Source organism: Mytilus trossulus, chromosome 10 (genome assembly GCF_036588685.1).
Source record: "Mytilus trossulus isolate FHL-02 chromosome 10, PNRI_Mtr1.1.1.hap1, whole genome shotgun sequence".
Taxonomy (NCBI): Eukaryota; Metazoa; Mollusca; class Bivalvia; order Mytilida; family Mytilidae; genus Mytilus; species Mytilus trossulus.
In genome coordinates, this window is record NC_086382.1 from 59,279,613 (window position 1) to 59,304,985 (window position 25,373).

General features: G+C 31.2%; 1 protein-coding gene across 1 annotated transcript in view; it reads left to right on the top strand.

The window, feature by feature from the left end:
- The window catches only part of LOC134688280 (transient receptor potential cation channel subfamily M member-like 2), a 76,093-nt gene that overhangs the window by 15,579 nt on the left and 35,141 nt on the right, over positions 1–25,373 (top strand). The window contains exons 4-17 of the mRNA XM_063548830.1: positions 3,591–3,773; positions 4,542–4,763; positions 6,097–6,289; positions 7,691–7,889; positions 8,654–8,795; positions 9,360–9,453; positions 10,127–10,254; positions 11,689–11,883; positions 14,775–14,930; positions 15,679–15,857; positions 16,328–16,580; positions 17,317–17,413; positions 18,833–18,936; positions 24,613–24,741. Of these exons, the coding sequence (XP_063404900.1) occupies positions 3,591–3,773; positions 4,542–4,763; positions 6,097–6,289; positions 7,691–7,889; positions 8,654–8,795; positions 9,360–9,453; positions 10,127–10,254; positions 11,689–11,883; positions 14,775–14,930; positions 15,679–15,857; positions 16,328–16,580; positions 17,317–17,413; positions 18,833–18,936; positions 24,613–24,741 (2,274 nt within the window). The remainder of the gene's footprint in view (positions 1–3,590; positions 3,774–4,541; positions 4,764–6,096; positions 6,290–7,690; positions 7,890–8,653; positions 8,796–9,359; positions 9,454–10,126; positions 10,255–11,688; positions 11,884–14,774; positions 14,931–15,678; positions 15,858–16,327; positions 16,581–17,316; positions 17,414–18,832; positions 18,937–24,612; positions 24,742–25,373) is intronic.

Consider the following 25,373-nt stretch of genomic DNA (forward strand, 5'->3'; position numbering starts at 1 on the left):
TTCATCTGACCGCAGCCAGTTACAAGTAGTTTTATCATCCTGGGACCTTTTTTAGCTTACTGTTTGATATGGGATTTATGAATTGTTAATGGGCACACATGTTCTTTAGTTATTCACATTATAGTGGGTATTTATCTCACTGGCCCCACATCTTCTTATGTTCTTTTAAGTTTTTCATACAGTTCATCAATATTTCTAGTACCATTTGTTAACTCAAAAAGATGTTTATAAACGTGGACTATTGTGTTCATGAACTGCAAATGAACTATAATACTTATGACATTCATAAATTATTTTTAATCCTTTCAAATGTTCAAAAAACATTTACTACATTGAAAAAATAAATTTAAAACATCAGGTAAAGATAAATGAATCCATTTCACTGACACCAAATGTGAAGTTATGACATGTTTGATTAGACACAAACAAATTTTTTGATTTACAATTTTCCCATTCGATTTCAATGTACCAGCAATAGTTAGAACTTGTACCATTACAAACTAGTTTTTGGTGGCATCAGCTGGTCATCTGAAATCTAAATCTCATTTAGATAAATGGAAAGTCAGTGGTTTTTCATGGACGCATTATTTTTTAACCTTTTAGTGATGTCATCATTTATATATTTGATCTTATTGGCATTATTTGCAAAATCACTGATCGCATATAGTAAACATATGTCATATCATTTGTAATGATTTTTATACGACCGCAAATTTTGAAAAAAATTTCGTCGTATATTGCTATCACGTTGGCGTCGTCGTCGTCGTCGTCGTCGTCGTCGTCATCGTCGTCGTCGTCCGAATACTTTTAGTTTTCGCACTCTAACTTTAGTAAAAGTGAATAGAAATCTATGAAATTTTAACACAAGGTTTATGACCATAAAAGGAAGGCTGGTATTGATTTTGGGAGTTTTGGTCCCAACATTTTAGGAATTAGGGGCCAAAAAGGGCCCAAATAAGCATTTTCTTGGTTTTCGCACTATAACTTTAGTTTAAGTTAATAGAAATCTATGAAATTTTGACACAAGGTTGATGACCACAAAAGAAATGTTGGGATTGATTTTGGGAGTTTTGGTATCAACAGTTTAGGAATTAGGGGCCAAAAAAGGGCCCAAATAAGCATTATTCTTGGTTTTCACACAATAACTTTAGTTAAAGTAAATAGAAATCAATGAAATTAAAACACAATGTTTATGACCACAAAAGGAAGGTTGGTATTGATTTTGGGAGTTTCGGTCCCAACAGTTTAGGAATTAGGGGCCAAAAAGGGACCCAAATAAGCATTTTTCTTGGTTTTCGCACCATAGCGTTAGTATAAGTAAGTAGAAATCTATGAAATTTAAACACAAGGTTTATGACTATAAAAAGGAAGGTTGGTATTGATTTTGGGAGTTTTGGTCCCTACAGTTAAAAAGGGGCCCAAAGGGTCCAAAAATTAAACTTTGTTTGATTTCATCAAAATTGAATAATTGGGGTTCTTTAATATGCCGAATCTAACTGTGTATGTAGATTCTTAATTTTTGGTCCCGTTTTCAAATTGGTCTACATTAAGGTCCAAAGGGTCCAAAATTAAACTTAGTTTGATTTTAACAAAAATTGAAACCTTGGGGTTCTTTGATATGCTAAATCTAAAAATGTACTTAGATTTTTTATTATTGGCCCAGTTTTCAAGTTGGCCCAAATCGAGGTCCAAAATTAAACTTTCATCAAAAATTGAATAATTGGGGTTCTTTGATATGCCAAATCTAACTGTGTATGTAGATTCTTAATTTTTGGTCCAGTTTTAAAATTGGTCTAAATTAAAGTGCAAAGGGTCCAAAATTAAACTAAGTTTGATTTTAACAAAAATTAAATTCTTGGGCCTCTTTGATATGCTGAATCTAAACATGTACTTAGATTTTTGATTATGGGCCCAGTTTTCAAGTTGGTCCAAATCAGGATCTAAAATTATTATATTAAGTATTGTGCAATAGCAAGTCTTTTCAATTGCACAGTATTGTGCAATGGCAAGAAATATCTAATTTCACAATATTGTGAAATAGCAATTTTTTTTTTAATTAAGAGTTATCTTTCTTTGTCCAGTATAGTAAGCAAGAAATATCTGCAAGATTTTTTTTTAATTGGAGTTATCTTTCTTTGTCCAGAATCAACTTAAATCTTTGTTATATACAATATACAATGTATATTCACTTTTTACTACCAACTGATAAATTTAAATAATCTTTACCATTCATTGATAACAAGCAGTTTTTTTACATCTTAATATTTTATGATGTATTTAAATGAGTAGTAATTGTTGCAAACTCCATTAGAATATTTTAATTGAAATTAGTTTTGGAATAAGGGAAAGGGGGATGTGATTTAAAAATTGGGTTCAATTTTTCTCATTTGAAATTTCATAAATAAAAAGAAAATTTCTTCAAACATTTTTTTAAGAGGATTAATATTCAACAGCATAGTGAATTGCTCTAAGAGAAAACAAAAATTTTAAGTTCATTTGAATACATTCATTCTGTGTCAGAAACCTATGCTGTGTCAACTATTTAATCACAATCCAAATTTAGAGCGGAATCCAGCCTGAATGTTGTGTCCATACTTGCCCCAACCGTTCAGGGTTCAACCTCTGCGGTCGTATAAAGCTACGCCCTGCGGAGCATCTGGTTATAGTTCGTTCTTATGTTATAAGACTGTCCCAGGTTAGGGGAGGGTTGGGATCCACTAACATGTTTAACCCCGCCACATTATTAATGTATGTGCCTGTCACAAGTCAGGAGCCTGTAATTCAGTGGTTGTCGTTTGTTTATGTGTTACATATTTGTTTTTCGTTCATTTTTTTACATAAATAAGGCCGTTAGTTTTCTCGCTTAAATTGTTTTACATTGTCTTATCGGGGCCTTTTATAGCTGACTAAATGCGGTATGGGCTTTGCTCATTGTTGAAGGCCGTACCGTACGGTGACCTATAATTGTTAATGTTTGTGTCATTTTGGTCTTTTGTGGATAGTACATCTTCTTTTTTTATATATTTGTCATAATTATGATAAAGAGGTGAATACATTAACATGTGCTTTTCAATTGACCTAAAAAAAAATAACTGAACCTTGAGAAATATATTATTATTTTATTAAACTTTTTGGTCTAATGCTTTTCCTTTAATACTGTAGATTCATTATTATTTGTTTCTAATATGGTTACTTTTTTTTTATCTTGGGTTTGGAAGCATAATCCACCAGAATATTAAAATAAGGAGATGTGGTATGAATGCCAATGAGACAACTATCCACAAAAGTTCAAATAAAATGGATGTAAGCAGTTATAGGCAACTGTAGGGCCTTCAATAACTGTTCAGTAGAGAAAACTAACGGCCTAATTTATATTAAAACAATTTAAGAAAAACAAATATGACAGACATAAACCAACTTCAAACCTTTAAATACAGGCTCCTGAATTGGGACAGACACAAAAAGAATGACACGGAGTTAATATTTGTTTGTGAGACTTAAACCCTCTTGCCTGGGAAACTGGTGTTACATCACAACCATAAAAATCAGTTGCAAAGGATATTTTATGTTTAATTTGTTTTTCTTTCCAGCATAAAAAGCATTATGTGTGTGTTCCCTGGGATGCAACTCCATATGAACTAACATACTTTATGGAACGCTTTTGGAACATGAGGAGTCCTAAGATAGTGTTATCCATTATGTCTGGTGTACGTAATGAGAAGATATGGAAAAACCCAAGATTGAGAGACCAGTTTAAGAAAGGTTTGATAAAGGTATAAAGAATAATTTCATTTACTACTATCTTTCAACAACTTTAAAAAAAACAAACCCAAAAAACACTATTTCTTCTTTTATAAAATTGCAGGTCTATATAGTAACCACTAAACTTCCTCTGTCTTTCTGTCCATCCAAACGACATGTGAAAGAAAACTTATATCAAAGCTGGCTTTGCTTTTATGGATGGGAGGGATTTTGTATTTGGTTTTCAGCATATTAATGTTGAGTCTTAGTGGAATAATTTAAAAAAAAATACAACAAAATATTGCCATCTAGTTCAATTGTTAAGATATAATAATTTAATTTTTATAAAACGTCTTCTGATTGGCTGATGTTATTTTGTTATGAGCCCATAGACACAATTAAGTCATGTGACCATGACGTCATCAACGTTTTTTCATGGTTTTCTATGGTTTTAAATGGAATTTAGAATTAAATTATAAGAAATGACTGTAATATCTTTTCTGTCTATTGGAAATAACATAAAATATGTGGTGCACACTGTTAAATGTGTTAAGTGTGCACCAAATTTTTTATGTTATTTCTTCATAGACAGAAAAAATATTACAGTCATTCCTTAAATAGATAATTTTGATGATGAAATAAAAAACTTGCTGAATTGAAACTATACTATGAATAAACATTAACATAGTTTACTTCTTTTATAGAGTTTTATCTTGCTAAGGTGGGAAATCAAAATTAACCTTCACATACAGAATTTTGGATGCATGCATACTTGTTTTATTGAGTTTTATCTACATTAGGCAGCCAATTCTACAGAGATGTGGATTGTGACTAATGGAGTAGATAATGGTATAGCCAGTATAGTGGGTGAGGCTGTTAATGAGGAGAAATTCATCAGGACAAATAGCAGAGTTGATCTTAGTCAGCTTAGACCTGATGCTGTCAAGAAATTTCATCGATTAACTGTTATAGGAGTTATACAAAAGCAGAAAGTTGTTTACAATGATCAACTTGATGGTTCTGTAAGTTTACATGTTTTTATACAGACATGACAGACATGACAGACATGACAAACATGATAGACATGACAAACATGATAGACATGACAGACATGACAAACATGATAGACATGACAGACATGACAGACATGATAGACATGACAAACATGATAGACATGACAGACATGACAAACATGATAGACATGACAAACATGACATGACATGACATGACAGACACATAGATGACAACATTTACGATTTTTGCGTAGTTTATCCGATTTTGCTATAAAACTACGCTATTACGATCAAAGTCGAATAGTTACGGCTTACCAATCATCACTGTTCAATTTTATAAAACACGGATTTTTATCATTACTTTTCCGTCCTGGTCCGGTATTTAGAAAACGCAAATGTAATGCTTCCAGTTTCTCTGGAGTTATCAACCTATTGTTGAGTAACTATCTGACTTCCGAAGAGGCAACCTTGCATTTTATGAAGTAGCTTTCCCTCTTTCTCTTCTTCTCCTTCACAAAACGAAAATGTACAAGTTGAGAACATCTGAACAATTAATTAATGGAATACATACTACAGACAACATGTTAAACGACAAATTTTAGTGCACATCACCTAGCAAACACTCGTCAGTAATTTTTATTGGTAAATGCACGTTTATGAATGATTACTGAAAACTTTTCAAAAATACGGAAAATGTGATAGTTTGTTACTGATTGGGACAAAAGGGGGTTGGCATCTATGCAGACATGATAGACATGACAAACATGATTTAAAGTTCATTTTAGATCTGTTGTCAACAAGTACAATTCATTCTTTTATTTTTGTTGTAATGATTTTTTTTTTAATAGCTTTATAGTAGGGATAGGGGATAATATGTTAACTATTGGACCATCTGTGATTATGAATCAAAAACAGATGTTGACTTTAAATATTTTAATAAAATGCAGCAACCCAAACCCTAAGAAGTGTAATTGCATTGACATATGTACGTACCTGTCAGGAGCCTGTAATTCAGTGGTTGTTGTTTGTTTATGTGTTTTTCGTTCAATTTTTGTACATAAACAAGGCTGTTAGTTTTCTCGTTTGATTCGTTTTACATTGTCATTTTGGGGCCTTTTATAGCTGACTATGCATTATGGGTTTAGCTCATTGTTGAAGGCCGTATGGTGACCTATAGTTGTTAATTTCTTTGTCACTTTGGTCTCTTGTGGAGTGTTGTCTCATTGGCAATCATACCACATCTTCTTTTTTATATTAGTGTCCTTGGACTGTTTTCTACAACTTGGTAGAGTTGTTGTCTCTTTGACACATTTCATGTTTCCATTCTCTATTTTTATTTCAGGAAGGATTGACACTCACCAATGAAGGTTGTAAACCAAATAAGGATATTCATGAATTAAACCCAGATCACACACATTTTATCTTGGTGGAATCAGAGACGGAGGATCATTACATTGACTTCAGGTCTAATTTTGAAAAGCAGTTGGAATGTCAGTTGGGTCGACCTAGACGTTACAAACGACTCCTTAGTTACAGTAAGATACTGTGTATTTATTATTATTTTTTGGATACCAATTTTCATGACTTTCATGGAAACAGGTGAACAATAAATCTAGATGTTCATCAAATTACAAATTTTCTATGAGCTTTGTATGAGGAGATTGGCAAAACCTTCAAATCAAATATCCACAAAAAAGGAAGTTTTCCTCAATCCACTAAAATTGATACCCATGTAGATGATGAAAGACAATGAATCCAAAGTTACTAAGCTGTTAAGAATAGGATTTTGTAAGAGAAGCAAATTTTTATGCATTTGTCTTGGGAACTTGATTTTGTAAATTGTGCGTACTTTATCTAGACATGGAAATAATTCATGTGTCTTTTCTTAATCATTACCACATATTATGCAATTGATTCATTCACAAAAATCATGTGACAATTTTGGCGGTTATTTTTTTTCTTCTACCAAATATTCATGTACTGTGGAAGTACTTTAATTCGTGGGTATCAATTTTCGTGGTTTAAGTAATATTTACATGTTCATGCGTTTTTAAATTCGTGGATTTTTTTTTTTTTTTAAATAATAATAAAAAAATGAAAGCCTTTAGGAACATGAGAAACGAACGTTACAAATAGTCTGGATTGAAGGAATTTGCTAAGTAAACATTGACCCGTGTAAGTCGTAGTGATAACACTAATTAACCCATGATAAAGTGATCAACAGATTAAAGACCATCAAAGGTGTTAATTATGCCATCAACATGTCACCTAAAGAATACATTCACATACACAAATGCTATAAATGTATCTTGAATTGTCAATTAATTCTTATCAAAATCAAGCCCAGCATGAAATTATTATTTCACATATGTACAGAACTATGAGGATATAAAATGAACACTTTATCATTCTAGCATATCAATACCGGAAAATCTGTTTTTCAATGATCAAAAAATATTTTTTATGAGAATTAAAAGATCAAAAGTTGTACAGTTTAGGTTATTAAAGATTAAATTGGTATAAATCTGCATGCGGTTGTAGTTTTGTGACTGCCATTAAAGTATTCTCAGATTTGGCGTTTTTCAATATATTCTCGATCATCTCAGTAGTCAAACCTACCGATGGGGATCGTTCCATGTCTTGACTTGGACAATGGTTGTTTTATTTCGTTGGACACTTAAATTCGTGGATAAGGTCATCCACGAAAACCACGAAAATTGGTACCCCACGAATAAAAGTACTTTCACAGTATCTCACAATAGCTGACATAGTCTTGAAACATGCGATTATCTCCTGTATGAAATATAATTTTTAGATGGACATCAGAAGAAAAAATTCTAACAACACTTAAACCTATTAAATCCACTTGTATACCATAGGTCACAATCCAATTGTATAAAAAATTGTGATTTTTCAGAGAAATGATTTTCTTGCAGATTCTGATGAAAATGAGGCTGAAGTTGTTGAGCCTCCACCACAAACCATTCCTGTTGTTGGATTATTAATTCAGGGAAGACCTCAAAAAATAGATCTAGTTCTCTTTTATCTGCGCCATAAAATGCCAGTGGTTGTTGTCAAAGGAACGGGAGGCTGTGCTAATCTATTGGCTTATGCTATAGAGGAAACTCAAGACAGGTGAGAAAACTTAATAGATATAATCTTATACATTAAAATAAGTAGCTGCAGTATGACATCCATTATCACTGAACTAGTATACATATTTGTTTAAGGGCCAGCTGAGGGTTTCCACCGGGTGTGGGAGTTTAATTTTGATTGGAGACCCGTTGGAGGCCTTTCGGCTGTTGTCTGCTCTGTGATTGAGTTGTTGTCACTTTGACACATTCCCCATTTCCATTCTCAATTTTATGTGGTATGATTGCCAATGTGACAACTCTCCAAAAGTGACCATATGACACAGAAATTTACAAATTTAGGTCACCGTAAAGCTTTGAACAATGAACAAGCCCATATTGCATTGTCAGCTATAAAAAGCCCCAAAATGTATACAAATAATAACCCAAAAATTTACAGCCTAACTTTTTAACAAAAGAATGAAAGAAAAACAAATATGTATGATATCAACAAAACGCAACCACTGAATTACAGGACATGACTTTGTACAGGCACATAAAAAATGTGGTGGAGATATGTTTTTAGTAAATTAAACTTATCATATCTACCCATATGATAGTATATTTTCTTTGTTATTAGTGGTAAATTTAACTTTTGAAAAACTTTTGTTTACTGAAAATAATTCACATATATTTTCTGATGAAATAAATGAAGAAAAGTATAGAAAACTTCAATTTTTGATAGTCACTTATAATTAACAAGTATGGTTGTATATTCTGGGTATATATTTCAAGATTTAAAATTATTGAAATTTTATTATTTTGTAGATCCGTTGCAGAAGTTGGCCATTTGAGTCCTGAATTACTAAAGTTGATAATTCACAATTTCCCTGATGATTTTAATAAGAATGATTTTGCTCGTAATGCTTTCAGAGATAAAATTATTGAATGTGTTACTTTGTCAAAAGAGGTATGTTTTCACATCTGTATTTAGTATGATGTATTAATTTCTCCTGTTGAAAAAGGTACTTAATAATCAAATCAAAAAATTGTAAAACTACCAGAGATCACATTTATCTTGTTAAAAAATACTAGTACATAAATGGTAACATGAACAATGAAAAACATCAATAAAAGTAGAGTTTTGAGGCCCATTAACTCCAGCTGAAATTGTTTAAATCTTGAGCTGTGACAAGATAACTCTGTCACATGTATGATCCATTGTGACCAAATGCTTGAGATTTAATCCTGTGATTGTTTCTGTGTGAACCTAGATAGATTTCCTGTGTCAAAGGGCATTAGCTGTCATAGCCATGATCACTGATTTGACTTCAATTATCTGATTCATTATTCATTATATACAATACCACCCATAGTGATTTAATTCTGATGGCTTAATGATTGAAATCAAATTTCATTTTGATTGATAGAAAAGATCAAAGGCCTAAATGTTTACAGTTTTATTGTAACCCCATTATTACATATTATTAATTCATTTTTACAAAGCCAGTGATCTTTTATTGTTATATTTCAGGATGATAGGACTTTTATGACAGTAATAAATACACAGGGTGCGGATGGAAACTTAGCTGATCTTGACAAGTACATACTAAAAGCTCTCCTAAAAAGTAAGATACAAACCTTTTAAGTAAGGTTTAAAAAACATTGAAAACTTTCAGGATAAACTAGTTTTTAAAACAGAGTTTCCTTGAAATGAATTGATAGGTCTAAAGTTAGTTCACAAGGGTCAGTTAGTAGTAATCGATTTCTTATGAATCTTCAAATATTATTGTCATTTTCTGTTTGGAAATATTAAAATTGAGCACTCTTCTATCTGTCTACTGAAAACAAAGTTATTATTTCAATACTTATTGTCAGTGGTAAAAATAATATCTCATAACTCTCAATAATAATGATCAAAGCCTGGGTGGTCTCATGTTATCCTACTCGCTGCTGATGTGGAAGGTCATGTATTCAATCCCTGGTTGTTCAAACCAAAGACTTTAAATTGATATTTGTTGCTTTTTTGGCAAAGCTTGACCCAAAGGAGGAAGAGCAACAACTGGTTGGCTAATAGTCAGAATAATTTGTCATGGTAGATTAACAGTCTTAATATGTTTCCTTGTGACCAAGCATATAAAGTATTGGTCTAGTACTTTATAACATCTGTGTTGGATGCCAATTCATCCAGCCATCCCTTTTATTATTTTTGGCTTAGAATATATTCTAGTTGAATTTTAATGGATTCTCAAACCATTTGGGATACAAATTTTAAGTTAAAGATTTTATTGTGCATTAAAGGTGAAATAAAGAAAAGTTCAAGATGGAGAGAAAGAGCTTACAAAGATTTAACTTTGTTGTTGGACTGGAACAGAGCAGATTTGGCTCAGACAGAAATATTCTCATCTACAAATGTGTCAAAAATCAAGGTATACTTATAATACATAAAGTTATGAAGGATATAGTATGAATGATACTAGACTATTTGTTGCTGTAATATTGAAGAACTTGTCAAAGTGACAATCTTCTTATGATCTTTGCATCGTTTCAAGGGTTGAATGGTTCTTGCTAAGTTTTTTGTGAATACAATTTTCAATTCCATATACTGTTAATTCAGAAATTATTGCGATTTTTTATTATTGCTAAAAGTGCATCAGGGCTATAATCGCAATAAATTAAACCTGCATTTTGATTTTTATGCCCCACCTATGATGGTAGATGTTTTCTGGTCTGTGCCTACGTTCGTTCGTCCGTCTGTGCGTCCGTCTGTCTGTCCCGCTTCAGGTTAAAAATTTGGTCAAGGTAGTTTTTGATGAAGTTGAAGTCCAATCAACTTGAAACTTAGTATACATGTGCCCTATGATATGATCTTTCTAATTTAAATGCCAAATTAGAGTTTTGACCCCACTTTTACGGTTTACTAAACATAGAAAATGATAGTGCAAATTTCAGGTTAAAGTTTTTGGTCAAGGTAGTTTTTGATAAAGTAGAAGTCCAATCAACTTGAAACTTAGTGTACATGTTCCCTTTGATAACATCATTCTAATTTTAATGCCAAATTAGAGAATTTATACCAATTTCACGGTCCACTAAACATAGAAAATGATAGTGCGAGTGGGGCATCTGTGTAATGTGGACACATTATTGTTTAAATTTTAATTAAACAGGATTTTTCTAATATTGCAAAATTCAATTGCATTTTAGTCTTAAATGGCAAAATCGCAATACCGGTAATAAATGCACGCAATAATTTCTGAATTAGTAGTAGTATAAATTATATAATTGCAAATATCTAAGTTTTTATTTTATTATCTATATTTTACACTTTGTTTTTATAAATTGGTGTATTTAAATTTTTGTCAAGTATCCTGCATAAAAGGTTTAAAAAGGGGCCATATTGTTAATGTTGCCTTGTCCAATTACAATATAAAATTGATAATGGAAACAGGGAATGTATAAAAAAAAAAACAACCTAACCAAACAGCAGAGTACAGCTGAAGGCCACCAATGGGTCTTTAATACAGCAAGAAAATCCAACACCTAGAGCTGTGCCCCAAGATTGCCCCTTAACAAAGATGTTTACTATCTCAATATTTCTCTTTCTTGTTCCCATGTATTCCTGTGTAAGTTACTAAATACAAGTATAATAATTATGATATGTAAGTAAACTAAAAATGAAAATTTGATTTCTACAAAAAATACTGGACTTGTTACTGTTTACCACTTATGACATACTACATATACATGAAGTATATATTTTAAGTTTTGTTGCACAGAATGCATAAGGATACTAATTAATTTCCTTGTTAAATACAAGGTGCTATATTAAGTCTTGACAAAATATTTCCTGTTTTGAATTTTAGGTTGATAAGACATTATTTGAGAAGTCACTGATCAGGAAAGACAGAGAGGAGTTTGTCTCTTTGTTTCTGGAACAAGGGTACCAGATCCATAAATACTTGAACCATAAGAACCTGAAGTATTTGTTTGAGAGAGCTGAGGACTCAGAATTCTTCAGCACTGTTTGTCTGGAGGGAATTCTGGGTAAACATTACATGGTAGGTTTTTAATGTTGTTTCAGTTTTTCTACCATTTGATTCATCCAATCAAAAAATACATCTGTTAGTTAGAATGATCTTAAGGTAGATTGTATCATTATGTATCTGGCTATCTAAATGTCTTCCATTGAGCTCACTTAATTGGTGATATTGTAGCAGGAACAATTCTGCCTAAGATTCGGGGATGCGGACCACAGCTAATTCTAGTTTGTAAACTGATGTGTACGGAAAACGACTGATGCCAAATGTGATGCGCTATAATAAATCTAAGTAAATAAAAACCAAAAACTGAAAACAATATATAATTTAATCAGTAAAGTACAACTGTTATCATGTAAAGCCAAAACTAAATAGAAATGGAGCAGTCAATGACTTCAAATTAACCGTTCTAAGGAGGCATGTAGCAAATGCAAATATAACCGATGGTTGGAAAGCTTGGCTTTCCTTGGTTGGACTGAATATCAGTCCTAAGAGAATTCAAGATAAGAATCTAAAATGAGTTGTATAAAATATATAAGTTTCTCAAAGAAGGTATAATCAAAGGTTTCGCGACGGTGCAAATATTAAACTTTACAATATAAATAAATATCTTTAACCAAGGAATTCAAACATCAAAAGCTATGCAATTTAACAAATATATACTGAATAAACTTCATGTAAATTCTCAAATAAAGAAATATGAAATTTATAGTTTTAAACAAGGGAAATAATAACGACATAATAATCCTAACTGCCACATTCCTCCTCCTAAGACAAACAATAAATTTCATAAATAAAGTCTGCTCACTGAAATGTCTATCAAATTGATGCATCTGCAGCACTAAAAACGCAAGATTTAAAAGTCATGTAAATATTAAATCAAATATATATCAGTCAAATCTAAATAACGAGAAAGTTCAAACTGTTCAATGGAGACCACTTCACTAATCTGCAACCCTCCTCCTCCCTTCGAAAACAAATGTATATGGAATAACATTTGATACCTAATGTTCAGATTGAATGTTTTTGAAACACATGTAATTATATCCATTTTAAATTAATGTCACTGTTTAATGCATACACAAACACACTTTGACTCTAGGTTCAAAGGGTCATAACGGACGCGACTTGAGGTCTTCTTGGTATGTAGGCTTCAGATTCCATGGTGGTCCGCATCCCCGAATCTTAGGCAGAATTGTTCCTGCTACATTTGGAAGTGCGGGTGGGGTGTGGAATTCTAAAGCAGCTTTTCTGGTTTGTAACTGATCAAAATTATTTATAAGAAATGTAGCAGGAACAATTCTGCCTAAGATTCGGGGATGCGGACCACAGCTAATTCTAGTTTGTAAACTGATGTGTACGGAAAACGACTTATGCCAAATGTGATGTGCTATAATAAATCTAAGTAAATAAAAACCAAAAACTGAAAACAATATATAATTTAATCAGTAAAGTACAACTGTTATCATGTAAAGTCAAAACTAAATAGAAATGGAGCAGTCAATGACTTCAAATTAACCGTACTAAGGAGGCATGTAGCAAATGCAAATCTAACCGAGTGTTGGAAAGGATGGCTTTCCTTGGTTGGACTGAATATCAGTCCTCAGAGAATTGAAGATAAGAATCTAAAACGAGTTGTATAAAATATATAAGTTTCTCAAAGAAGGTAATCAAAGGTTTTGCGACGGTGCAAATATTAAACTTTACAATATAAATAAATATCTTTAACCAAGGAATTCAAACATCAAAAGCTATGCAATTTAACAAATATATACCGAATAAACTTCATGTAAATTCTCAAATAAAGAAATATGAAATTTATAGTTTTAAACAAGGGAAATAATAAAGTCATAATAATCCTAACTGCCACAATATACTAGACACAGTGTAATTTACATGGTAATTGCTATTTTAAATTATTTAACTTCTACTTGCTTGGCACTGATTGTGGACTTCTAATACCTAGTAATCAGTGCCTCAGTACTAGTATATGAAAATGAAAAGATGTGGTATGATTGCCAACGAGACAACTTCACACCAGACACCAAATGATGAATATGCTAGCAACTAAAGGTCAATATAGGCCTCAATGAGCAAATACCACACTGCATACCAAGCAATATAAAAACATGGATAAATGTAAAACAATTCAAACAAGAAAACCAACATCTTGATTTATGTACAAAATAAAATGCAAAACAAATATGATATATAGAAACAAAACAACAACCACTGAATTACAAGCTCCTGGTTGGGGACAGGCACAATATGAAAACAAACTGTAAAACAGGTAGAAAAGGGTAATCTATACTAAAATAAAGCTAACAAACAAAAAGACTAACCACACGAAGTACCAATCCAAGAGTATTTGCAGTTACTGAAAACTAGTTCAAAGCCAATAACAACTATAAATAAAACATGTATCCAAGACGAAGTAATCAATCAGTAGTCATCCAATGAAGTTAATGCAAAGAGGGGATAAACAGTCTGTGAAAAAATATGACATTATACAATTCCAAAATATAAGTATGTACAGGATGTCGGACAGTACGCATTAATAGTGGTATAGCAATACATATTAAGTATATTTTATTTGATAGTTGATACAAAATCAATTATCCTTCCAATAAAAACAGTATTCAAAGATCTTTAATTAAAGGATAGATAAGTTTCATGGATCCTATCATAGTAAATTATATAGGCTCTTTAAAAACTTCACCACAAAAAAAATGTGATATCCCTTTTGTATGAGTTCATTTGTGGAAGAAAACAAAAATTCAAACCATTGTAACCTATTCTGTTTTGTTCAGATAACATGTAGCTTTCTAGAAATTGCATAGTATTTTCTTCATATAATTATTATTATGCAAGAGTCCATTGGTGACTATATATAACACATCTTTCGTTTTCAGATTCCTGACCAGCCACTCCCACATGACTTTTTAATCAACGATCTAAACAAACTGGTAGCTAAGTTATCTGGAATCAAGGATTTTATTCAACCATATGAATTATCTATGAATTCTGCAGAACTTTATGTTTTAGACCCTGCTGTAGCTGAGAGAAAGGTACATATCTAAGGAAGACATTTACACATATTATTGCATACTGTGGATTCAGTCATTTTCTTTGGTATCAATTTCCATTGATTGAGGAGAACTTGCGTTTTCATGGAAATTTGATTTCATGGTTTTGCCAATCTCTGCATACAAAATCAATAGAAATTTTTTAATTCATTGGTCATTTGAATTCGTGGTTAACCTGAACCCACAATTAAAATACATGAAAATTGGTATCCAATAAATATTTATGAATCCACAGTAGCTTGCAAGTGTATATGGTATTGAAATTAGGATGACTTCTATAAATGATACAACTACCAATTAGAACCAATCAATTCAAGAGTACAAACAGATACCTAAATCTAGAATTTATCCCAATGTCAACTAACTTATAAATCATGTGTAAAGATTTCATAAGCAGTGGGAAAACAGCATGACCTTTTGCTTTTATACATGTACTGAAATATTTAGACTATGTTTTAGAATTGTTTCTTATCTATTTAATATTTGCTGGAATATTATTTGTCAGTAATTGAACACAACTCAGTCTTCCTGTTGGTTTCACTAGCTTCAACTGAACAATTTTGTAGAATATGTTCTTTTCTGTCTAATGTGAAGAACTTTTTACTCAACATAGCCAACAAATGAATTACTCTTAACATGATTATAATTTCAAAATGTATGTAACTTTATTTTGTTTTATTGATTTATTTTATCTTACATTTAATACCTTATTTAATATTTCTTATTTTAGGCAGTAAACTGTCTTATTGTATGGGCTGTACTTTTAAGTAGACCTAAACTAGCCAAAGTTCTATGGTATAGGTGTGATGAACCTATCCCTGTGGCTCTGATCTGCAGTAATATATACAGAGAACTGTCTAAATGTCCAATGGAAAGATCTCAACGGACTGATATGGAGGAGCGGGCAAAGTAAGACAAATTTAAAACAATTTATTATCCAACCTTTCATAAATGTATTATGGATAAAGAGGCCAAACAAAGAGGCTAATACATTTATTTGTCCCTATATTTTAATGGTTTGAAAGATATGCAATAATAATAATATTTAGAAATTTATATCAAAAGGTCTTGGATGAGGTAGATAATAAGCACTCATCAACTATTTTATACAGAAATTATTCCACTTGGAAATAGAAATTATATTGATAAGTGCCCTGTAAGCTATTTCACTGCTATCATTTCTTGTATATTATTTATTAAAAGTTGAAAAGAACCCAAAAAGCTTTTTGAAGTTTTTGACCTTTGACGGATTAACTATGTGGACTGACAGACAACATTTGAATGATGCTTTAGTGATGCAATCTATGCTTCATGAGTGTTTAATTGTTCTCTCACATATTATTATCACATTGTTTTTATACATTTTTATTTGTTTTCAGAGAATTTGGTAACATGGCTTTAGGAGTGTTAGACATTAGTTACAGAGATACCAGTGCCCAGGCCTACTCTATGCTATGCAGACCCCTACCAGACTTTAATAACAAGAGTACAATAGAAATAGCTCACAATGCTTATTATCTGAACTTTATTGCACATCCATGCTGTCAGAAGTGGCTAACAAGAAAGTTATATGGATCAATCCAGATGAAGGAATTAAACTGGGGTATCTGTAGATTACCATATTGGTTTAAGGTAAGCAAAGTATTGGTTAAGTAGTATTCAGATGTATCTATGCAATCTTAATAAGCCTAACCAAATATCAATGCATACGTTTTTATATTTTCATATTACCAATTTATTTCTCTGGATTTTATCATTTTTCGACAGGTTACCTGTCCTGTGGTAAGACATTCTAGCTATATAGTACTTTGTAAAGTAAGAGCAACCGAAATAAGTAAAATAAAACATATAATCAGTGTAATTTGAGGGGAAAGTCTACTGTTTTCCAATGATTTTGCAATGCAAAGAAAATATTAAACAGTTATTTTCCCCACAAATTGTACACATTGAATGCTTGATTTTACTCTTTTACATTGCTCTTACTTGATTTGGTACCATGATGTCCAACCGCAGTGTAGGTAACCAGTCTAAAAAATATAAATTTCAGAGTCAAAAGTTGGTAATATTAAAATAGTCTATTTTGAATTTTGTAATTCAGAAATGGTTTTGGATGTTTGATTACTGTGAAAACTACAGTAAAATATATGTAGCGAAAAATTAGATAAAAACTTTAAAAATGTAAATAGCATTATTTGATTGCAGATATAAGTCACTTTTGTGTTGATAGTCCAACAAACACGCAGTAATGAATATTAATGCACTATATAATTTTTGAATAACCTTGAATGTAAGAATCTCTCTATTCTGATCAATCCTTAATCAATCTCTGTTTTAAGTTATAAATTGTAACAGATATTTTTCTTTTTAGATTTTGTCCAGTGTTTTTCTCATCTTTCCTATGTTTATTTGGATATCATTTGTTAATGATGGAAAGAAGAAAGAAAAGAAAGGAAGAACAACAGAAGGTAATAGCAGTAATATAAAGTAAAACTAGTGGAGATAAATTTCATAAATTGTATACATTAATTTTGCATTCTTAGTAGGATCATTAGTCAAAATGATCTTTTGACAAAGTTATGCTGTCAGCTTAATTTGAAATATTTTAAAAGAGTTATGGGACTTTGACAATATATTGTACTAGCTATAGTGCAACACAATGACTCCTTGAGGTTCTAAATGCAACTCCTTTAAGAACATTTTACAAAAAGTTTGCAAACATGGTAGGATTGTTTGCCATTCTATATAGTCAACATTTGGATCATCATTTTGTTTCGTCCATGTTGGTAATAAGTTTGGGGACTCATTGCTAAGGGGTATTAAGTTTTATATATTTTTGTTGATCAGTGCCCCACGAAATGGGCTTACATTATTTAACTTTAGTTTACCTCAACTAAATGTTATGAATCTTGATATACATAAAGCTTATGACCACCAAACACAGATCAAGTTAGATTATGGGTAGGGCCATTTTCACTATTCTGGAGTAATGTCCCATTATGGTAATGGTTATGAAAAAATGCTAAATTAGCTATATATTTACAAGCAAGGGCATCAATCACTGATTGAATTCTTGAAAAGTTTCAGTTATTCTAGATAACATAAATGAGTAAGATATCATAATTTTTATTTGGTAAAATTTTATTTAGTGTTCTAAAAGCCAAACAACATCATTGATACAAATGGGATGGCTATAGGGATAATAATTGATACAAATGAGATGAGCATAGGCATAATCATCGATACAAATTGTCCAGGTATAGGCATTATCATTGATACAAATGGGATGGCTATAGGGGTATTATTTGATACAAATGAGACCAGCATAGGCATAATCATTGATACAAATGGGACAGATATAGGTGTAATAATTGATACAAATGGGACAGGCATAGATGTAACAGTTGATACAAATTGGACAGGCTTTGATGTTATTATTGATACAAATTAGACAGACAAAGATATAAGAATTGATACAATTGGGGAAAGGCATAGGTGTCATAATTGATACAAATGGGAAAGGCATACATAGGTGTAATAATTGATACAAATGGGACAGGCGTAGGTGTAATAATTGATAAAATTGGGACAGGCATAGGTGTAATAATTGATTAAATTGGGACAGGCATAGGTGTAATAATTGATAAAATTGGGACAGGCATAGGTGTTATAATTGATAAAATTGGGACAGGCATAGGTGTAATAATTGATCAAATTGGGACAGACAAAGGTGTAATTATTGATAAAATTGGGACAGCCATAGGTGTAATAATTGATACAATTTTGACAGGCATGGTTTAATAATTGATACAAATGGGACAAGCATAGGTGTAATAGTTAATTATGAATCTAGGTCACACATATTCACATCAAAGTTTTTATTACAGAGTCATGCTCAAAGGATGATGACTTTTCTGAAGCATCATCATCTGATGAGGAAACAGCCATCTTACCAAGGACAAAATCAGAAGTAGAGATGGAACTCAACAATGTAAGAGACATTCTGCATTTAATTACTATATGATAATTTATATAGAAAGGGCAGTTAAAAATATTGATAATTCAAATGCACACTTAAGGTAGCACAATACAAAGAATTTATAACTCCAACTCCCAAGTTTTAAAATGCTGTAACTTTCTTAATAATGCTTGAAAATTTATAAAAGTGGTAGTTTTGGATAGCTAACAGATTACTCTTTCAAACTAATGCAATGTTAGTATTATGCAACAATTATGTAACGAATTATAATGTTAACTGTGTCTAAAATATTTTTCATCAAATTTCCACTTTCAATTGAAATTAGCTTCTGCATAGGTGTCCCTAGAGGGTTGATTTTATTATATGTTGTTCCTATGGCCATTATCTACAAAAGGGTGTCTCAGATTTTCAAAAGAATGTATAGAACAAATTTTACACCTAATTAAACATTATCTTCTTTTATGTGGTTAGGATGTTTACACTAATAAGAGATTTATGAGCGAATGGAATCCCATAGAGACAATCTGAGACACCCTTTTGAAGCCCATGATGTGTTGATTAAGATTTCGTTGAAATTTTCTGTATAGTAAAAGAGATGACAGAGCTAAATTCATTCAAGTGAACTTAGCCAGATTTTGCCACTAATTATACATAATGATTGCATAATAAAAATATTGCATTAATTTAAAAGATTAATCTGTTATCTATATATATATTCCTCTTTTATTATTTTCTATGCATTCATAAGAAAGTAACAGCATTTCAAAGGTTAGTGATTGGAAGTAAAAAAATCTTTGTATTGTGCTACCTTAAAAGATGTGTACAGCTATTTTATTAAGCTTACTTGTATCTCGAAATTTAACGAAACTTTTAAAAATGTTAATATTTTATACTGGTATTGAAATTATTCCAGTATTTCATTTTTCAGGCATATGCAGAATGAAAATTTATGGTAAAAATATTGGTCTTTTTATTTAGGATTTAAATGCATATTAGTGATTTAAAATTCAACAGCCATAATTTATTAGAAGTTGAATTAGAGTTTAGAAAACGTGTGAATTGGTTTTTTTAAAATTAATAATATTAAAACTTTTTTTGTGTCACTTGGTTTCTGTCTCAATGACAGAAACCCAACATCTTGTGTGTGTTTTCCCTTCCATATTACATAAACAAGTACCTGTTTTTTTATATTCATTCTACTTAATATTTGGTAAGTAGGTTAATGTTGTAAGTTTAATGTAAAATGGTGCATGCTTTATATAGAAATATAGATTATTTTAATTATTTATTTTTTCTGCTTTAGATTTGGTAAAGTATGGAGAAGGTACATTTTGGTGCTTATAATTGTAAATATATGAAAATAACACTATTTGATTAAGTGCTTTTTTCTTAATTTACCTTCATGAGGAATGCTCAAACCAAATGTTTGAAAGCCAATTATGGATAAGACCTAAACATTTGTATTTATCGAAAGTAGTTTGATAATGAAAATCAGATTATGAAGTTATTTTGTCACTTTAGTTCTCTACCATCAAATGAGAAAGAAACTTATGTTAGTACCTAAGGCTTAATAAATTTTTGACAATAAGTAGAAATAAATCTTAAAGGGAAAATTCACGATTTTTTACTTATGGTTTAAATATGTTCATTATGACATAATATATATATTCACAAAGTTTTATCGCTATATGTGCAGTAATAAAGGAGAAATTCAATATTTAATGAAAAAATATTAACTACTTCCTGTAGGTCGTGACGTTTTCTCCTGGTTTTTGCATGCCGGGATTTAAAAAACAATCATTAAAAGTCTTGGTTTTTAATCATATTTTAACGTAATCGTAAGCGCGCCAATGACTTATGCTTTATCTAATAACCATCCGATAATAAGAAGATAGAACGCACATACGTTCAATTGTACATATTCATGAGATAAATTTTCTATGTTAAACGTATATATTCGAATTATTTTTGTAGACAACACAAAAAGTTATAAATTGATTTTTAATTAATGTATTTTCGGACTGATAAGGTGAACAAAGAAAAGTACAATAATCTGTAAAGACAATATGTTGGTGTACTCTTATTGACCTTTTACTATCTCTGCTATGACTTGGTTGATACGATGTGTGTATTCACGGTTCTGTAGCAATACTCGTAGATGGCTTGTTGAAAGGTAAATTGTTATTTGCACTTCGGTATTTAACCACGCCTCTCGGGCACACCTTGCCAGGTGTGACTGTCTATTCGGATCAGTGAATTATAAGACAAGGGGAGCATCCAATACACATATTTAAAATATATATTCAAGTTGGTGACAAATAAAAATTGATTGCCGTGGAATTATTTAATTATGTTTGGTGCTATTATTTATTTGAATTCAAATAAGTTAATTTACTAAGAAATACACAATTTTTGGTTAAAGACGGGAAACTTAATTCATATGTCCGATTGAAATGATTTACACCTTTTGTCCTTGATTGATGTCTAATAAAAAGGAGAACTTAGAAATTATAAATAGCTTTACCAAAGTATTTTTATTTGTCTTTATTAGGCAAATAAATGAATGAGAACACTTAGATTTAGACTGTTTAAAAGCCACGTACAAATTAATAACTGGAACTCACTGAAGATAACTCTACCGAAGCGGAATATAATATGAACGAATAAAGAAAAAATACTTTTGTACTTGAGAAGTCTTAAAACATTGACAGCAAATTTAAGGTCTTCTTGGAATGGAATCGAAAAATTACGCATAGATATTCTTTATCAAGTGTGAAAAACGTCAACCAAATTTAATCATAATCAGGGACGTCCTTATTAAAGTAGTCTTCAACTCACAACGTATAATACTTAATAACTTTTAGACCAAAGATGTTTAAAAACAAAAGACAACGAATTTAATGTCATCTTTCCCTATTTTTGAATGTAATTATAAGTCTGTTCAACTGGCAAGAATACCCCTAAAGCGGACAAATATCTGACAAGCAGTTTATTCTTTAAATTTGCTGTCATTGAATATCAAGAAAGAAAATAAATCCCGAAAATGATTTGAAACTTTAATACTCAATAGCTTTCCTAGAAAATATTCACATCCCTCGGGGATTATTAGTGTACGTCCAGTTGCATATGTCGGAACAGTTGTGGTGATGACGAATTTCTTTCTTTATTCGAGAACAATCTAATTGATATATAAATCTGTGATTTTACTATGTTCATAACTTCGATGAACCAAAGCAAGTTATAGATCGACCTGTATTTAAATCAAATTGGTCCTCTTCTTCTTCTTCTTCTTTTGGTATACAATAGTCTATCGAATTGGATGATTACATACTGTTGGTATACGTGGAAAAGTCTATTTACAAAACTTTTACCCCAATTTGCACAAAATGTATGTTTCTTTCTTATGTTCAATGTATACATGTATATATTTTAAATTGCGTTGTAGTTCCGTAACTTTCTATCCGGGCGTATAAACGAATCTTCGACAAGTGCGCACATTTTTTTAATCAACATTTCTGGAATGATCCAACTATGTCCTTTACTATTGACAACGAGTAAATATTACATTGTCCCAGAGACATATACCAATTACAATTATATGTCTCTGATTTTCCACAAATTAACCCTTGGAAAAAATACATATATTTGTATATCTTCAATTTTTTTTTTTTTTTTTTGGTATCATTTTTTTTTTTATAAATAATATTCTTTACACCTGAAATTTTATTTATAAACAAGCGTATGAGTTAAGTAATGACTAGTATATTATATCACTTTCGGACACGCAAGACAGAGATGTATATTATACATGCACCTGATAGTTCAAAATGGAAAGTTATAAGTTATCGCCCATGTACACTGATCAATACCTACAGAAGTGAAACGATGCATGAACTTGCAGGCCCGACAGGAAATCGCTTGAATACCTGGTCGTGTCACCTTACACCCCTCACAATACCTTTGGGAGTAATACCTTAAGCCATGCGGGTGATCAGTGGAGCGAAGATCCTAATTTATTTGAATAAAGTATATTACTTTAAAGAATTATGAACGAATTAGATTTTCGAAAACAATTTTCACGGAACTCTTATTTATGATTTGAACTTTGACTTTTTAACTAATTCCAATATTAACAGTTTAAAAATAACAGACTATATGGTTATTAAAAATATAAGAACATTTTCCGAATCAATTAGTTAGTTAGTCAGATAAAACAACCGTACGATTGACAAGATATCGACACCTAATTACGACAACATCGGTTACTGTAGTTTTGTTTCTTTATGGTTTATAGACATATCGTGATTTTCATTTGGACAAGATAACAAAATGGAGGAACGCAAAGAACTGATACTCAAAATTTAAAATCGATGGTGATCTCTTATCTAGCGGAATAAAACTTTAATATTTATAAATTTGAGCATTTTTATACAGAATGGACATAATATGAATTTTTGATTTTTTTGCGAAGTTTCCCTTTAACAAAGATTTAAAAAATCATCAACATTTTTATGCCCCACCTCAATAGTAGAGGGGCATTATGTTTTCTGGTCTGTGCATCCGTTTGTCTGTCCTTTCGTCTGTCTGTCACGCTTCAGGTTAAAGTTTTTGGTCAAGGTAGTTTTTGATGAAGTTGAAGTCCAATTGACTTCAAACTTAGTACACATGTTCCCTATGATATGATCTTTCTAATTTTAATGCCAAATTAGAGTTTTCATCCCAATTTCACGGTCAACTGAACATAGAAAATGATAGTGAGAGTGGGGCATTCGTGTACTGGGGACACATTCTTGTTTAATTCTTAATTTGATAAAGGTTTGTCAAATTATCTTGACTGTTTTCAGCATAACTACGTTTTACTGACTTATATTATAACTGTGGATTCATTATCATTCGTTGGGATGCTAATTTTCGTGGGTCTCGTTGGTACAGGTGAACCACAAATTCAAATGTTAAGTGAATTACAAATTTGATATAGGCTTTGTTTACAGAGATTGCTAAACCACGAAATCAAATATCCACATAAACACAAGTTTTCCTCAAACCACAAAAAATGATACCCACAAAAATAAATGGATCCAGTACTTTACTTATTATTTCTCTAAGGCTTTTACTGTTGTTGTATATACATGTTATTATTTCTTACATCTCAGAGGATAAAACTATTTTTTGTATACATATCTTATTTTATATTCATATACTTCATTGTTAAATTATTTTTTTTCGAAATCCCTGAAAGGTTGATTTAATAAAAATTTCCATACTAAATATTGCTCTTTTTCACTTAAAATTCTCTTAATTGTATGCTTCACATTGAAAATCTTTCTTCATGAAATATTCATTTTATTGTTTGGGTCATTTTGGGCCCTAACAACACTTGCTCCTTTATAAAGTAACATTGAAACTAATTAATTCCTATGATCAGACTTTTAACTCAAATTGAAATTCTTCAACATATGTTATTTATGACTATTATAAATTCAGAAATTATTGCAATGTTTTTAATTTTGCAAAAAATGCAACAGGCGTAGGGTTATAATCTCATTTTGAAATTTTATACATCAACTAAACATGATTTTTATCAATATCACAAAAAATAAATTTGCATTTTAGACTAAAATAATAGAGTAAATGCACACAATAATTTTGAATTTACAATATTTAGAAGCTTTCCGTTTTGCATTTCAGTTGCAAAGGAGGAAATCAGTTAAAAAGTTTCCAAATTTGTTCAGACAGAAGAGGCAGGAAAAAATCCCAGTGTCAAGAAAAGTCCAGATGTTGTGGACAGCACCTATAACAAAGTTCTGGATTACTCAGGTAAATACATAGCAGGTGAAAGAATTTTAGCATCGCAAAACTTTAAAATTTTAATGACTTAAAAATGCAAATTTCCTAGGAATCGATAACACTGCTTTTGATTTTGAGAAACAAAATAAAATCAGAATTTAAAGTAAATTATAAATTCAAAAGAAACTGCACATATCTTCAGGGTTTGTTCTATTAATCAGATGGCAGGAAATCACTACATTTTATTACCTGCAAAAGAGTTCATATACAGTTTAATTTGGCATGACAATATTTCTGAATAATCTCTTATGAGGACATTATTATTGTACAAATAAAGAGGTCTTCAGCTTGGATTAGTTAGCGGATCAAGAGGGGGTTGGATTCTGGGCGGTTGGAACCCCCCCTTTTATTTGACAATCAATGCATTTAAATGGGGACATATAGTTGGAACCCCCCTCCCTGCTTTTTAAAAATGGCTGGATCTGCCCCTGGCATTACTGTTATCAGCTCACCGGGCCCGAAGGGCCTAGTGAGCTTTTCTCATCACTTGGCGTCCGCTGTCTGTTGTCCGTCGTCTGTCGTCCAGCGTTAACTTTTACAAAAATCTTCTCCTCTGAAACTACTGGGCCAAATTTAACCAAACTTGGCCACAATCATCATTG